The following is a 17,277-nucleotide window of genomic DNA, read 5'->3' as shown; positions in this document are numbered from 1 at the left end:
TGCGCTTGGAGCTGCGTTTGCAGGCTCACTGCAGAGAAAGACAGCTGAGGACAGCTGAGAAGCAGCCTATGAAATATAATATGGGCATACTCTTGCACGTGCATTACAGATTTGAGGTCCCTGACCCCAAAATAGGAAAACCACAACTCCCATTCTGAGATTTGTATGTAGACTTCACACTTCTCACTATGAACTCTTCCCTTAATTTGAGTAGATGTGCTCTCTCTGCCCCAAAGTTAAGCATATGTATACAGCGTGCAGGGATGGTGTTCTCAGCACAAATCTGCTCTGGAGGAAGAAAGCAATTTCTCCTCAGCACAGTTTCTCAGACGTGGTTGTGTTTTAGGGCTTGGAGGGATTTTTAGATTCCCAGAGCAGATAAAACAGCTGGTGAAAGGCTAATGCACGGAAAATACATGGCTTAAATACTTTGTGATTTCTTTTCTTAGCACGGTCTCTATCCCCAAACAGTTTACATAGTGTCATGGTAATGGGTTTCAAAAATGAAAAAAAAAAAAAAAAAAGAAAATCTTAAAGTCAGTATGTTACTGTGAACAGCATGGAGTTAATTCTCTGTATGGCGGTGCATATGTGCTAAGACAGTTTTTTGACAGGTAAAATATCTGCATGTGTACAGTCAGGCCTTTGTCCATACAATTCAAGTAAACTTCATGTAAAGAAAGAAATATTTGCGAAAAAAGGAGTACAGTTCATAAACAGCTAAATTTGGCATTTTCCAGCACTAGAGTAGTAACTTATGTATCTGTCATTACTCAGACTGTAGTTTCATATTGGTATTGATTGTATGTTCATTAATTTTGGTGGCCAAACTGCAAAACCAAACTAGCCTCGTGTTCAGTAACCCCATGTACAAACACAGATCGCCTACAGATTTGCAGAATACCCATTTTGAAAATATGGGCATCTCATCTACTCTCTCTCTGTTGCACCAACATTAGAAGATCCAAGTATCTTGATCAAGAAAACCATCTTTATTTTGCAAAATACCAGTTCATACACAGAGCCATTTACCTTGAATAATCATTAGGCATGCCTATAGCGCATGTCACTACCAAAGTACAAATCAAGTATTTCTGGTTTGTGTTAGTATAAATAAGCTTTTTCATATGGTCACAAGCCACCAAAGAGTAATGTATGTCATTAATTATTTACTTAAATACATTTGTAGCTCAAAACCTACACTTTACTGATTCTAAAAAGCCACTAGGAAATATTCCAAACATTTCTTGATTTAATGCTAAAAATATCTCATCCTCAGATTAGCGCAGTGGGATGTCAAGGGCAAGAATATTTGTCCCAGACATCCAACACGAATCCATGTTCCTTATGTATGACCTAGGTTCCACAGAAAGTACAATTCCTTTCTTGTCCTCTTCAGAATAAGTTCCCTTAGCTTTCTTAGATCACTCCCAGGTGGTTTAAAAACATTACATTTTTGCTTTTGGCTTAAATCTGCTGATGACCAGTGAAAACTCTCAATCACCTTTCCTTTAATATGTTTTCTTGGTTTATTTACCTAAAAAAAAGTCTGAATAATGTTGATATTTGAAAATTCTAGGATTTGGGGGAGGGGGAGGGAAGCTGTATTTCAAAAACAGAAAACCAGTTCAGGAAATTCCAGTCAGCTCTGCTCCTTGGGCCTGTGAGCCTACTTTAATTAGCACTTCCAGTTAGCCAGATTGTTGCTAAAAAGGTAGTTCTAGAGAGCTTGATCAGTAACCTCAAAAATGTTCATACCCCAGGATCTGAGAACCAAACCAGCTTAAATGGAAGAATCTGTTAATCAGATATCAAGACATTCAGGAATATGCCCTTTACTCAAAAAAGTGATAATACTTGTATCAGCTATTTTGCTTTTACTAAAACATTTACATTGAAAGGCTTCACCAAACTACTTTCCTTTTTTTTTCCTAATCACAATTTACTTCATTATAGTAGTTGACAAGCAGAGGTTACAGTCTTGCCTGGTGTTTAAAAGCCTCACCAATCCTTCCCTTGAAAGGTTAATTTAAAATATAGAAAATGGGCCACCTTCTCTCTTGGCAGTTCTGTAATAAAAGGTTGATTGTTCAAGCAGCAGCATTCAATTATTTTGCTTCTGATGCTATCTACACATAAAAAAATCTAGCTAAGCTCAGATGGTCCCTGCAGGCTTTCCAGTTCTAGCCTTCAGTGCAAGGATGCAAAACAAAAAATTAGAGGCTCGCAGTTAACATTCAAAATGTGAAGTCACAAACCTTCTGGAGCATTTGCCCTTTTTTTTTTAGTGAAACTCACTCTTCGAATATATTTGCTGGAGAAAAATGTGCTAAGGAAGTCAGAGTGGCAGTCAGTGTTCAGAGAAGTTGCCCAGATCCAGTTCTTGCTGAACTAGTCATGATACTAGACCTCTACAACAGACATTGAAAACTTATCCTATATTAATACATTTAATATAGTTGAAACAGAAGATGAATGTTTCCTTATCTGTACTTTTGTTTTACTTTTTTTTTCCCACAGGACCTGGGATGTTTAAATGATAGATGTGCAGATCAAAAGCAGGGACATTTATTGCTCTGATTGTGATGTTGAAAGAGAAACAACACTGATGTCCAGAAGTTTAGGGAGCAAAATAAATAGATTAGGCATCAAAACCGAGACCACTGAAGTATGTCCTGGAAATATGGTGAGAATGTACATCCAGCGTAAAATAAACCAGCCCTCAAAGGGAAAGTGATGTGAATGACTCAAACCATTATGAAATTTGTGCTAATTTTGCTATTGGCATGAATTTTAACCCCACATTTATTCACTTTTACTTACTAATCTTACAGGTGGGGAACTGAAAAGACAAGTCGTTCAGAGGAAAAAAATCAATGCTGTTACAATGGATCCTCACGAACAGCAATAGGGGCATCTCAAAGTGGCTCTGGCATTGGAAAGAAGCTTGGCAGTGCTGAACAATCAGATAAAGCACTTTTTATTTGCAAACCAGTTGAAGCAGGTCTCTAAACAGACCAGTGCACAGATGTGTTCTGTTCCTTTAAGGTGTCAGCTCTTATTTAAGAGAAAGGGATAAAATAGGAATGCAACCAATACAGAAATGTTGGCAACCCCACAATAAAATTATGGTTTTGCTAAAAAAATGTAAAATTCTTCATTCATGATTGAGATGTTGTGTTAAACAGTTTGAATGTGTGGTTTGCTCATGGTCTTTTTTTTTTTTCTCACAAAGAAATTCTATGATCTATATATCATATCATGCTGAGTGGTGGCATCTCATTCTGATGACCTCCAGCTTATGTTCGCAAAACTCTGCCACATTTCTTCTGCCGTCTGAAATAAAGAAGTCACCAGTGCCTATGAGTACGTGGAGGCTCCATAGACCCTGAGCCAAGACACATATTCCATGAAGCCCATGGAGCCTGCACTGTGACACACTTACACTGCGAGCAGAGGCACAATCATGCACAAGAAACAGTTCCTTTGGGTAATTCACGTTTCCTGTATTTCTGGGAGAAACCCTGCTATCCTCCTCCACCCTCCCCAGCTGATTCACTCCTTTGCTGAAAGGTAATACTGCAAAATCCATCCTTTGTTAGGCAGTGGGAGAGCAGCAGTAAACAATTTGAGGACAATAGCCACTACACATATGGAAAACACTTCATTTTTACTGAGCTGCCACATGCAAATGCTTTGCTAATGAGAATTTCTGAACATTGAAAAAAACCCCTATAACCTGCTTGCTTGTTGTTGAAACACCATACTTTTTGTGGAATGGAAGATCACTTTAGAAGCTCTTAAATGACCCGGAAATGATTGTTTATAACAGGCGACACTTAAGACTGGAAAAGTACTAAAAAATACAGGTTAGGGAACAGCTCGGCACTGTCAGGTAGTAGGCAAATAATGACCTCATACTTTCCATTTCCAGTGACTTTCATGGCTTTTAAAAAGTCTTTTGCATCATGGAGACTCTTGGTTGTTTGGCAGATCCCAGCTAAATCCCCATTTCCAGCTCTGAGAGGGCTGTGCTATCTCCTAGCCTCTCGTTCCCTGCCCACGGCACTTTGCAGTGGTTCCTCTCCCAAGAGCGTGCCACTGATGAGCAATGGCGGCCAGTGGGGACAACAACCTGCAGCACCAGCACGTCTCCTGTCAATGTTTGCTGCCTGTGGAGCCAGGGGTGACGGTGTGGATGGATGACGATGGCAGGTGGCTGGGGTTGGACCCCCCAAACCATGCCCACCCGTAAGGCTACAGCATGGTTTCCTGTGGGGTGTTTTTCCAGAGAAGGGCTGGCTCAGCTCAGCTTCGCGGCCACACTGGGAGCAGACGTGGTCCCAAGGCCTCTGTGTGTATGAAAGTCTGAGAAGTAAGGAGATGGTTTCAGAGGGATGCCATGTTACCTACTCAGAGGGCCTTTCCTTGCACCATCACCCCGGGCCACGATCCCCCACACTGGCCCTGGCAGCCGGCCCCCAGCGCCCCCCCTCAGCGGGCTGCCGCCCGCCGTCAGGCAGCAGCCCCGCTCCCGCCCCAGGGGCAGCTGCGGGAAGGCTGGGCGGCCGGCTGGGCGGCCTTCTGGGCGGGCGGCACCGCACCGGACCCGCCTCTCCGCCTGGGGCCGGGAGCTCAGCACCCTCCCCCCTCTCTGAGGCGAGGGGCTGCCCGCCAGCGGCGGCGGGGCTACACAAAGCGGCGGGTGGCGGCGCCTTTCCCGCCGCCCGTGAGGCGTCAGCCTCCCCTGCCTCCGCCGCGCCGCTGGGCTCCGGGCTGGCCGGGAGGTGCGGGACAGCCCCGCGGCGCCGACGATGGATCCGCCGGTGCCGTCGCCTCAGGAGCAGCCGCCGCGCCCTCGGTCCCACACGGTCACCACCACCAGCAGCTCCTTCACGGCCAACCTGTCGGCCAGCTCCAGTACCCTCGCCTACGACAGGGAGTTCCTGCGGACCCTGCCCGGGCTCCTCATGGTGACCGAGATCGTGAGTGACCCCGGGCAGGCGGCGGCCATGGAGGAACTGGGCCTGGGGGGTGCGCGGAGGGGCTCTGCGGAGGGGCTCTACGGAGGGGTGAGGGAGCGTCGGCCCTGAACAGGGCGCTCAGCAGGTTCTCGGGTCACCGCTGTGGAGAGTTCCCGCTGTGGTTTGGAGGTTGGGCTGTGTCCCCCTCAGTTCATCACCTCATGCGGCTTCCATGGGTCCGTACCGGCAGGTGAAGCGGAGGGAAGGGACGGCTTGGAAACAAGGGCGGCTTGGGGGAAAGGAGGCACAACGCTCCAGCCCCGAGGGAAACTGTCGACAAATGCAAAAGTAATATAGGGCACATGCAGTCTTTTTAGACTCCTGCAGTGTTTGTGGTACCATCACCTCTTGTAACGGAAAAATGGGTTTTGGCTGATCAGGAACTGATTTTTTTTTTTTTTTTTTTTTGGAGGCTGTTCTTAACTAGATTGGTTGTATATGTTTTATAGTTTATAATGCACTGATAAGCATGATGTGAGAGTCAATTAGACAACTTATCTTCATTTTGTAGGTCAATAAAAAACATTTCCTTATGCCCTTAGTGATTAGATACACCTGTGCAGAGCAGACTATGAATGAATGCTTTTTGGTTTTGGTAGCAATTTTATTTTTTGCAGGTACTTTTATAAGGCGTAAACAAATGTACATACGGCCAGGCATTATGGGGTTTAGTCACTTGTCTTAGTGGTAGACAGTGAACAACGCAATGCTGGGATCCCTCTACAGGACTGTTTGCTCTCAGTGTGGTAAGCAATAGATATGCAACATCTCTGCTTAAAAATAGTATATTTCTTTTAAGTCTGCTCATCTACACTATTAATAGTTAAGGAACTTAAAGAGCTGGTTGCCCCAACTGATTTTTTTTTTGTTTCCTGTGTGATGTTTTTGCTTTGATGATGCTGGAAGGATTAACTTATCTGATCAGATTCATTTTCAAGGCTTGAAAACATTGTGCTTCATCAGAACAGTGGAATGACTGTTGGTTTTGCTAACTTCAAAGTTAAAATAACCAAGCAAAGCTTTGGGCAGACATGTGGTGTAGGACCTATGGCAGGAACAGTACTGTCAGAGAGAGGATGGCCACTGTGTGGGCAAGTTAGCAGTGAGTATGTAAAGTCAGAGCCTGGTACCACCTGGTACCTTGTATGCTGGCTTGGTTGGGAATTCTGGCAGTCTTCAGGTGGTTGTAGGCTTGTTTTAGTTGTTAAATACAGGGCATGCTTCAGGGTCATGGTTGTGGTAGATCTGCAAATAAAGCAGCCTTAGATTTTGAAAGAAAAGCTGCTTGCTTTTCCATTATTTTTAGTAACTACTTACAACAGAATTATAAACTTTTTTGTACTTTATCTGAGTGATCCCATTGTAGATTGTTAGACAGGCACCCAAGGCTTTTCCGAACCCCTGCTGGAACGTATATTCAGCCTGACTGTGAACATGACATCAGCTATACTTGCATTGAGCTACATGGTGACAGGGCACAGACAGGCTCTTACTTACTCTTTGTTGGAAGTGTGCTTTCTAGTCTGTGTTGACTGGTGATAATATTTGTGTAGTTTTCCTTTCTAAACAGAGTGATGATGGGCTTTAGGTGGAATTTGTTTCCTGTCAGCCATTCCTGACTCCTGGAATAATTATGACTCTTCAGCCACCATTTTGAGATACTTGAGTCCATTTATATTGACATTTTAGAGCCAACTTTAGTTTAAGTTTCATAAGTACTTAAGTGAGAACACATTTACCAGCTTTGGAAAGAACCTCAAGGCAACATGACTTTGTAGACTAGTGTAGAGTTGTGTCTGCACTACAAGCTTCCACGTATGTATTTTTATTGATCAACAGTGTGAAGGTGTGCAGTTCCTGGCCAACTCAAAGGAGCCGATAGAAGTCTGTAATGTAGATGAACTTTTACTGGTTTGTGATGATGTATTTAAGAGAATGGAGGACAGTTCTAATACAAAGTTAAAAGCAATAAGGCAGGGTTCTACAGAAGTAGAGTATTGCTAGATACTGCCTTTGAGGAAATACTTCTGATTCTTAACCCCACTTATTTGAAAGCCTGCTTTAATATAAAGTTGTTCTGTGAAATTAAAGGAAAAGAAAAACATATTAGTGAATACCTTGATATAGAACTGAAATAACTCATTTTAATTTAACAACTGGTGTTTATATATGTATGTATATATATGTTTGGCATTGGGTTTTGGCAAAACTTTTCTACCAGTTTTTTTTTTTTTCTGAGCGAAAATGTGCTTTGAGAGCTAGCTCTGACTAGCTTTACACAAGATCTCTTATTTCAAAATTGGCTGTACATATTCTGCAGTAATGGAGTTGTGCACCCTACATCAGTCAGTTTCTGCCAGTTCTGATCATCCTAAAAGTTGTGGCTCTTCAGGATATGACCATCAGTACTGATCCCCCAGCTGACAGCACGATCCTTCTGCTAAGAATTTGCAAACCTGTAAATGGGACAAACTCATATATGTGTTTATATTTCAATCTCAGGAGTTTGCAGCCTGATACATCGTTTTCTGTCTAAGCACCAAGCTCTGAAGTGCAGCAGCTGTGGTAAGAGCATACCTTTGCTTCTGCTGCCCCTGCTCTGGAGACACCTGTGAGACAGATGGGGAAAAGGACCATTTTTAGTACTATCCATTATCGCTGCAGCTACTCATCTGCCAGACCCCATGTTCATTAGGAAACTATGTTACAGCTGAGCTAGGGGTGTTAAACTATAGTGCTAAATGTTCTGAGGGTTTGCACTGTGGGGCTGCATAAATATTTGATTATTGCTGCTGTCAGTCAATGACATGCATGCAGCAAGTTCTGTAGCTCCTGGCTCTGAAACTGGAGCTGTCTTCTCTGTACAGGCAAAGGGCAAATCTGTGTTACTCTCCAACCAAAGAGAATGGAAAAGCACAAAGTAACCACATAAATTAAATCTTTCAGTCCCTTAAATGAATGATCTTCATTTTGCTCCTACCTCCCCAGTTTGGGTGCTGTGAAGATGAATTAACTGCTGCATGGATTTCTACATGTGCTGGTAACCAGGCTACTTCTGCACAGAGGCTGTGGTTTAATGGCACAGTAAATTCAGCTTAACAGCTCCTACTAAGAGATTCTTTGCAATGCTGCAAAACACTGTCTGCTGTTTCAGATTTGTTCAAAATGAGTTAGCTTGATAGTTGTATGATGGATCAGGTATTATCTGTCCTTATGCAGCTGCTTTAAAGCCAGCATAAATCTGGGATGAGGTTGACTGTGTATATTCAGCAGTAATGCAGTCATGTACCCAAACCTGGTTCAGCTTAATTTTGTAATGCTGTTTGGTATAACATTGCACACATCTAGTATGAATGAACACAGAAACATAGCCTGAAGTGTAGGCTAAATTACCTGGTGCTGACAGATTTCCATTGCCTTCTACATCTGCCTCCATGACCACAGGGTGTGCAAGGTTTCCTGCCACTCACTGGGAAAGAGCTGGCGTCAGTTTATTTCAGTGCAAAGAGCAAAATAGAAAATGCCACTGGATTTCTGAGAGAGGCCTTTGGGAATGGGCATAAAGCAGAGCTTTGGTGTGTGGAAGCTTATCCAAATGACTTACACGCAGTACTAATGATGCTCGCCAAACAGGGCAGGGGCTTCTGACTCGGGAGACTTGGATTCACTGGCCTTAGCTGGCCACGTGACTACTGGCAATGAATTTATCTGTATTTCTCTTAATTTCTCTGAATGACTTCTTTGGTCATGGGATATAGATACAAATCTTTGTAAGGCACACTGAGATCTGTTGATGAAAAGTAGTATATAAGATGGAAGCAGTGTTACATAGAGTCTTTAATTTAGATGTCGATCACCTGGGTTGACACTGCAGTACAAATATCTCCTATAGAAGATAATTGATACTTATTCCTATAACTACACACATGCACTGCCATGGAGTATTTATAGTTTCAAAAAAAGCAAGTATAGTGATTTCCAGAGATGTCTTTTGAGTGTGTGTTTGTTTGTTTTTCTGTACAATGATGGCCAAGAAAGACTATATATTTGTCCTCCTGGGAATTTTATGGCCAAGATAAATGATGGCTAGTGATACCTCATCAGAGCTTTAAATCAGCTTCTCAAGTCAAGTCAAGCATTATGGATCACTTTGCAGAAGTGGAGAGTTTTGTGGTTGCTATGGGTGTAGTTATAAAAATATTTACTTTCTAGCAGAATGACATTGATTCCTTCAGATTGTTGCTTCACACCAATATGTTGCTAGATACAGTGTCTCATAAAACTTACCCTACTAATTCTAAGGCTTGTGATGGCTATTTGTCCTTAACAAAACAAATACTACATAGCTTGGAAAGGTTTGGAAGGTTGTTACACTGCTACAGCAAGTGAGATCTTGTGGTGGTGTAAATTTTAGTAAATTGTAATTACAGTTGCATTTCTTCATGCTATTCTATGCAGATTATTCTTTAAGTCAAATGCCCAGAATAAGATACATACTTGAAAGGGAAGCCTTTTCCTCTTATAATGCAATTTTTAGTCCAGTCACAGTGTGTTTGCTTGCATGTAGTTGACAACAATGAGGCACCTTCTGATGTGTTGAACAAGTGCTTTGCCTAGAGGAGATGTATGTAAGCATGGTCTTAAAATGATTCACTTTGAATTACTGAGTGAAAAAAACAGCCTGTACTAGTCAGTCACTTCATCCAGTAGCTTCATCTTCCTGTGCATGAATAAGAAAATGCACAATTATAAAGTCTAAGCTTTCTCCTTTGCTCTTGGTGAGACAAAACTCTCACCGAAGTCAAGTTTCAGTTCTCCTTCTTTATGTGCTGTTTTTCCACTGCTAACCCTGAGTGTGACTGTCCTCAGTGTAGTGAATACATACATCTATATGATTTCCATCTTCCTCTCGGATCATATTGTTGTTTAAAGTTCTGTTTCCTTAGAGGTCTTTGGCTTCCTGGTCAAGATTAGGGTGTTTCCTTGGGAAGAGAGAATTGTTTGGGGGACACAAGAAAACAGAAGCTTTGGATTCCAAAGTGTTGTCTGGAATGTCTCCAAGTGCAGACAGAAACAGTATTAGGACTGACATGGTAAGACGGTGAAAATGCCTCTCAATCTGAACGCAGATATTTTACAAAAGGTCAAAAATGCAAAATATTCTTAATAGCTCAAGGTGGAATATGTATGAAAAGTCATTATCTCTTCACAAAAAGAATGCTTTAAAGATGTACTTGAACACCAACTTTGTTCTTGGGTGGATAGTGATTATAATAAAATTCCTTCTCCCTCATCCTTCCCAAACTCTAGAAAACGATTTCTTTCTTTTGTACCTACAAAAATTCTCATGCAACCCAAAGCTAATTTTAAATAATTTTTTGGCCTTCAGTAGCCTGTGGCTGTACATTGATGAAATGTGCAGTCCTGCCATTATTCCTAATGGAATAGGCACAGCTTCCTAGGCACTTAGCTTTAGCATGCATAATGCTGTAGCTGGGTGTGTGACTCAGGAGGATGGGTGCTGAGGCTAAAACCATCATGGTCTGATGACAAAGACTGATGATATAGTTGGAAAGAGATTGGGACTGCATCCCTGAAAACTGCCTTTTCCCAGCTATGCAAGCTGGTCCAATAAAAATCATTATGGAAGACTTTTTTGGGGGAGTGTGTTTCCCCAGAAGTCCCACATCCCTGGGTAATTGTACTATGGGAACTGAGTTGCTCGTGAAGACGGTGGTATTGTCAGATACAGCAAATGATGGAGATACTTGATGCTGTGTTTTGTCCTAAAATGAATACAAATCCTGGACTTCTCTGTGTCCCTTTTCTCTGTGATTGTTGGTTTGTTTTGAGTTTTTTTCCTCCCCTTACATTATATTCTTTTTTCGTCTTTCTGCGCTGGGATTCCTGCTGCCTCCTTGGAAAGATTTATTACACACTGTTAAGACCTCATATTAGAGGATTTTAAAGTAGTACATGCCTATCTAAAAAAAAATGTTTTCCATGCCATGTATGATGAAGAGATATATTTGTTGGCTGTGTAGTAAGAATGTGAGCAGGGAAAGGACGAAGGCAGAAAGGTTAATTGACTGTGAGTCACATAGGACTCTTGCAAAATCATAAATGGCCCCCAGGTTTCTGACTCCTTGTCTTAACTGTTAACAAAGCGCTTCTACAGCAAGAGCAGGTGCCTTTCACTCCTTGCCCTAGGATTCGGGGAGCACTGCTGTGTACCTGGGGAGCCTGCGGATCTGTCTGCTCTGTTTATGTCCTGTGCTGATTGTGTAGCAGCAACAGGCAGGGTTAGAGCAGAGGTGGTTCAAGGATTCTTCTTAAAAATTGAATTCTCAAAACCATGTAAAAATTTCTTGGGGACTCTGAGCCCTTCTGAAAGGGTAGCGTAGTAGGAGTTATGATGTGCTACCCTTGTTTGGTGAGTGCCTTCTCATTCAACCTGCTATTCTTTCCTGTTCTCCCCTAGGAATAATAGTGCCGTATAGTCAGTTTCTAATGGTCCTGCTTTTATATATATGTATGTGTGTATTTTTTAGCCTCATTTTTCTTTTGGATAAAGTACATATTGTAACAGTGTGATATTTCTGCATTTGTTCCTGTTTCAATTCCAGAAAAGCAGTAGAAAGTGTGTCCTGGCAAGGAGGACCAACCCTTCTTTTCTAGGGTCAAATAGTAAATAGATTTTAGCATCCATCAGCCCTTTGGCAAGGTAGTTCTGTTCATGTGGCCTGAACCAGTTCCTGTGGAAGCTGCTGGCACTGATTCACCTGCCTCTGAAAGGAGCAGCTCAGGTCTAAGACTGGTAAAACTCCAGTGAAGGAGGGACTGAGTATGGAAAGAATCAAGGCACTGGTTTTGTGGGAGCTGGGTCTGGTCCAAGGAAGGCTTGGTGTTAAACTTATGTTAGTGAACTGAAAGAGGCTGGGGTCTTGGTTCCATGTTCGTTAATACTGGATCCAGGCTTTGCCAGATCACTTCACTACACAGACTTGGATCAGTCCTGGGCGTGACTGCATTTTTGCCAAGTTAGAGCACAATACTGAGTGTTTACACTGTTCGTTTTTGCAAGGTATGGGTGTGCAGATGACATTGATGCAACCACAAGTTTGCTGAGACAAAATTCTTCAAAGCAGAACAAAAACAATTTCAACAAATTGGTAGCATTAGAGGGATACTGTCCCAGCAGTTTGTTCTGGGCAGCCACAATGTTTCTGGTCTAATATGAGCTGCACTAAAATCAGATTTTGTAGAACTGTGGTGAACTAAGTAAGCATGGTAATAATCAGGAAGATGTAGTCAGTCTTTGGATATATCATAATTTAGTTACAAAGAATAAATATATTGAATAATGCTAGGTAGGACTGGAAAGAGGCCATGTGGGGAAAGCAGCTTCTCTGATCATACTTGAGTAATTGCTGCTTGTGCACATGGCCTGATGTGCACAACTTGAAAGGAAACCAGTGAAGAACCTCTGCTTCATACCTGAAAACAAGACTGGTCTGTATCATCAGCTTTAAACATGACTGCTATGTCCAGGCCTGGATTTAAATATATTAAAAGCGACGCTGTTCTGCACAGAGTCCATTTATTTAGCCTGGAAGCTGTACAGCCACTAACAGGTCCCCCCTCCTTTTTTTTTCTTTGTATTTGTATATAGTGATTACACGAAAGAGTCACCATAATATGTATTTTAGCATCTGTTCTCTACATTCAACAGTAGTGCTATTCCCAAGGCTGCAGCTCCTGCAGCAGGTAATAGCTGAATGTGGCAGTGCAGTTTTGAGAGGAGTATGAGGAGCTGTAGGAGAAATTTAAAAATGGAGACACAGTGTTGCAGGCAGGAATTAAGTAGTGGGGGGCAGGGGAACAGGCAAAAAAGCCAAAAGGAAGACCTCTGCAATATATCTTTAAAATGACACTTCAGCTGATAAAATTGGCCTTAGCTGTCTCCCACTGGAGACAGCCACTGTAGGACAGACTGACTAGCAGCAGGTGAGGGGAGGGTGAATCTGTGGTTGGATGCTTGCTACTACTGCTGTAGATTGGAAAGCATAAACAAATGCACAATTGTCCTCTACAGGCTCAGAGCACAACTGTGATGTGTGCTGGGGAGGGTGGTGCTTTTATTCAGTTCTTAGAGGGGAAAAAAGCACCCCAAAATTACAGCAGAGCGTTGATTTGGTTTTAGTTTAATTTCTAAACCATGATGTACCTTGCTGTTATCATATGCTGTTTCAAAGAGCTTGCGTGTGTATAGACACATACAAAACCATTAATAAAATATTATTATAACTGAAGACCTTGGAAATTAAGAAGCGCTAGAATTGATGTTCACCCTGGCAGTGTTGGTTGGGTATTGGATTGTGTGCAGACACTGGAATCCTGTCAAAACCTATGTGATTGTGCTATTTTTATCAAGAAACTTATGTCATTGTCATTGCACAGCAGAGTTTTTCTGGGAGTTACTGGGGTTATTGTGCATGTCATGAGTAAGGAACGGGATTATTCAAAGAGAAAGGATGGTCTCCTGGCTAATTGTTTTCCTGGAAAATCTGGTTTTTATCTTCTGCTTGCACTACAGTGTTCCTATGGGATGCTAGATAAGGCAAGTAAGCCTGAAATTTCAGCACGCCTGCTTTTCTCCTTGTTTTCTGGATCCCCAACTTTGGGTCTGAAATGCAAAAGAAATGCTTATTTGCAGTTGTAGCTGAAGTCAGGAGGAGCTATTTTCTGAAGAGGCAAAATGCAGTGTTATGTTAAGTGCTGTAGGGAAAAAGAGTTTTCCAGTGAAATGTGGCAATAAGTACTTTTGATCTTAATTTTAGTGCATTGTTTGTAAAATTGGGATACCATGCTTTATCTCACAGAGATGTGTTTAATAGTTTACTAATGACCTGTGAGATAATTCAGATAACAAAGTACTCTTAAAGAGCCCATGTGGATAAAAGCCCTGAGTTGCACTCTAAGAACAAATCTGCAGGCCACACAAGTAAATAAGGAGAAAGCAAAATAGTGGAAGGCATTAGTTCTGAAGAAGGCTCTCCTTTCTGTTGCTGCACACAGGTGGTGTTGTGGAGAAGGGGAATGTGTGTTGTCATGTAATTACAGACTATGCCATAATGTATACTTAGCTAATGATAGAATTAAGATGTGTGAAGAACTTTGTTTCCAGCATTGTTGTATACTTAACGGAAAGTATTTCAACATACGTTTGTGCCTGTCTCTCTCTTGCACACTCTTCTGCCTCTCTATTGCAAGTACTATCTTTCCAACTCCTTTAGTTGCAGGGGGTTTGTTTGTTTGTTTGTATGGGGTTTTTGGGGGGTTATTTTGTCCATTAATTCCTTCAAGTCTTCCTTGCCCAGCAGCTCAGGGCAACTTGCTGAGGGCCTGCTTTGCACTATCCTCATCCAGACCGCTGCTCTTCAGGTTTGACACAGATAATCAACATAGAAGAATAACAATTTGGCAAAATGGGGTCTTATGAGAAGGTGTTGTGTGAGGCAACTGAAAGTACTGGCTTTCCTCAGTATGAGAGACATCCATCTTTAATGGTTTCTTAAAGCTGTAGGTGGGAAAAACTATGAAAAATACTGTAGTATTTTAGAAGAATATTAGAAATACTTATAGTGATACAGTGATTTAGGAGATTATTGGTGAATATTGTGATATGTTTGGTTCTTGTATTGCAGCAAGTGGTTTCTTTTAAATAAACTAATGCTTTTGGCTGACACATATGCAAAAACAGGTTGGATGGACTTGTTTTTTGTCAGATCTACTGCTATCTTGTGGTGACCTCAGTGAAAAATTTTAGCATAAGACTGAAAAGTTCTTCAATATGATAAATTAAGGATGCATAGAAAAGCAGGATCTCTGTTGGGATTTCTGATTTATATTTCAAAGCCTCGTTGTGTGCATAAGCCATGTTCACTGGTGTGTGCAATACATATACGACAGTTATTTACTATTGTGGATTGCCGGTTAACCTCTAAAATGAAAATATTTCTCCTTCTCAGTGGTATTACTAAGATATAGCACAGTACAAATGAATAGTATTGGTGTTCGTTCTTCTCCAAATGCACAGGAGTTTGGCTAATGTCAGAGTCTGGATGCCATATAAAATTCCTACTGGACAGAAAGATAGTTGTCAGAAAACCACAATCTGTATCTTAGTGTTTTGAGTAGCTTCTTGCATTAATGAGACTTGACTTTAAAAAGCAGCGTGCAAGAAGAAAGTAATGACCTACTTGAAGAGATGGGTTCTCTTGTGGTGTATTTTCTGTTTCAGTTATGACCTCCATCTGAAGATGTGTAAAACCGGTTTTGAACATATTACATAAGCCTATAGAATTATAATCGAATGATGAGACTTACCAAGAGTGGAATAATGATATACAATTTTTTATGTTAGTATTAAAGAATTTTTCCTGTTTATCTTCTCAGCAGAAAGGGTAGGAATCGTAGCCAGGAGAATAAGATTTCCAAATATTTTGTTCAAACTTGGGATTTCTTTCTAGACTTTGGCAATTATGAAACATGACCAGACACTTGTACAAAGAACTCGACGTTCTCATTATGCAGTAACAGAGGACTACCTAGGAAATGTTTGCCTGAAGTAAGCAAGTCAAGATAATGTGTTAAAGGTGAGATGGGGTCTCTTGGACAGTGTTTTACCAAGTCAAGTTAAAATTAAACAAGAGTACATGGGAATAAATGAAGTGGAATTCTCTAAGCTTGGTTACATCTGATTTTCACTTCCTTATTAAGTTGAACAGTGGAATGCTAGCCTCCGACAAACCCCTCAAAACCCAAACCAACCCACATCTGAAGTAATTTTCACTTTAAAAACTGAGCTTTATTTCAAAATGCCTCATTAATTTTGGTCTCAGTTAAAAAAAAAAAAGTGCATTTTAACAGGACACATAATTTTGACTTGTGGTGGTTGCTGTTTCTGTAAGGTTACATAGACAATGTATACAACCAAGACAACCCTGAGAAGAGATGCAAATAGAGTCCAGATGAGTTGATGGGAACGAAATCAGACTAAGATCTAATGTACACAAATGGTGTTGTTATGAAGAGAAGGTTGTTATGAATCAGTTTTTGATGCTATTAAAACTTGTTGCATATTTCCCATTGACTTCAGCCATCCTGACACTTCCACTCACGAAGGGAAAAAAAAAACCAAAACCAACATGAAAGCCTACCTACCGCAACAGCTATACATGCTAATTGGTGCCTATATTGTTTGTCGGGCTCTTAAAGATCAGCAGCTCCTTTCCGATAGTCTTTTCCTATCTGCTTGTTAGCATTTGGGAAAGGGGCAGCTCTGTTGTTCCTTCCGGTTTCAGCGCTGGAGAAAAGTGTATGCCCAGAAGCTTTCCCTATTTATTTCATTTGCCATCTCTATAGATTAACCTAATAAAAGAGATCACCTCCCTTAAGACCTTTCCTCTCTATACCCCTGTGTGGAGTACTTGCTGTCAAATTAGACTGAGATTAGGAGGAGCCTAATTGACACTTTTAACCTCTTTTTGCATTGACCTACTGTGCTAAAGCTGACTTTGGGGAAAATTAAAGGCACGCTTAACCTATTCATTACTAAGATTCACCCCAATGTGCTACCAGTTTGTTTATCTGTTTCATATGTGCAGTTTGTTTGGCTTGAACAGAGTAGCTGATGGATGATAAAAGGGGAAGCTGTGTAGATCCATTCTCCAGACATGCCTTTTTATAACCTAAATGTCTTATTTACATATTTCTTTAAAGCTCCCTATAGTCTTGTATCCCACAGTACAATAGGTATCTTATTTCGTGATTAAACGTTAGTCATTTTGTTACATCCACATCACTATAACCTCCTGATATTATTAAATCCTAGGTGTCAAAACAGCTCAGCATCAGAAAAGTCAAACTAAGTATGTTTCTTCGGTCCAACAAATAAATGTGTCCCATGACTTTCCTGCCTTATCACTGGATTATCAAACGACATATGCCTTCTCCTGCATCAGAGACAAATCACTATGCATATTGTCGTCTTCTTCCTCCTTTTGTGTGAAATAGCAAAGTTCCCAGTTAGTGATGTCTTTCAGTGGCCTAATTCCTTTCTGCTTTCTTGGTTTTACTTGCTAAGACCTGTAATGTTGTTGGCAGTAGGAGGTTATATTACATGCCTCTGTGCACAGTTCATGATAGTGGTCTGGGGTTTCAACGTGTGTGGATTTGAGCATTTTGATAT

At 41.3% G+C, this 17,277-nt stretch overlaps 1 protein-coding gene across 1 annotated transcript in view; it reads left to right on the top strand.

The window, feature by feature from the left end:
• Positions 1 to 4,633: 4,633 nt before the first annotated feature.
• The window catches only part of CMTM8 (CKLF like MARVEL transmembrane domain containing 8), a 36,791-nt gene continuing 24,147 nt past the window's right edge, over positions 4,634 to 17,277 (top strand). The window contains exon 1 of the mRNA XM_075745739.1: positions 4,634 to 4,985. Within this exon, the coding sequence (XP_075601854.1) occupies positions 4,815 to 4,985 (171 nt within the window). The 5' untranslated portion in view covers positions 4,634 to 4,814. The remainder of the gene's footprint in view (positions 4,986 to 17,277) is intronic.

The sequence above is a fragment of the Balearica regulorum genome, chromosome 2 (genome assembly GCF_011004875.1).
Source record: "Balearica regulorum gibbericeps isolate bBalReg1 chromosome 2, bBalReg1.pri, whole genome shotgun sequence".
Classification (NCBI taxonomy): Eukaryota; Metazoa; Chordata; class Aves; order Gruiformes; family Gruidae; genus Balearica; species Balearica regulorum.
Note: the sequence above shows the minus strand (reverse complement) of the source record. Positions and strands in the feature narration are given on the sequence as shown.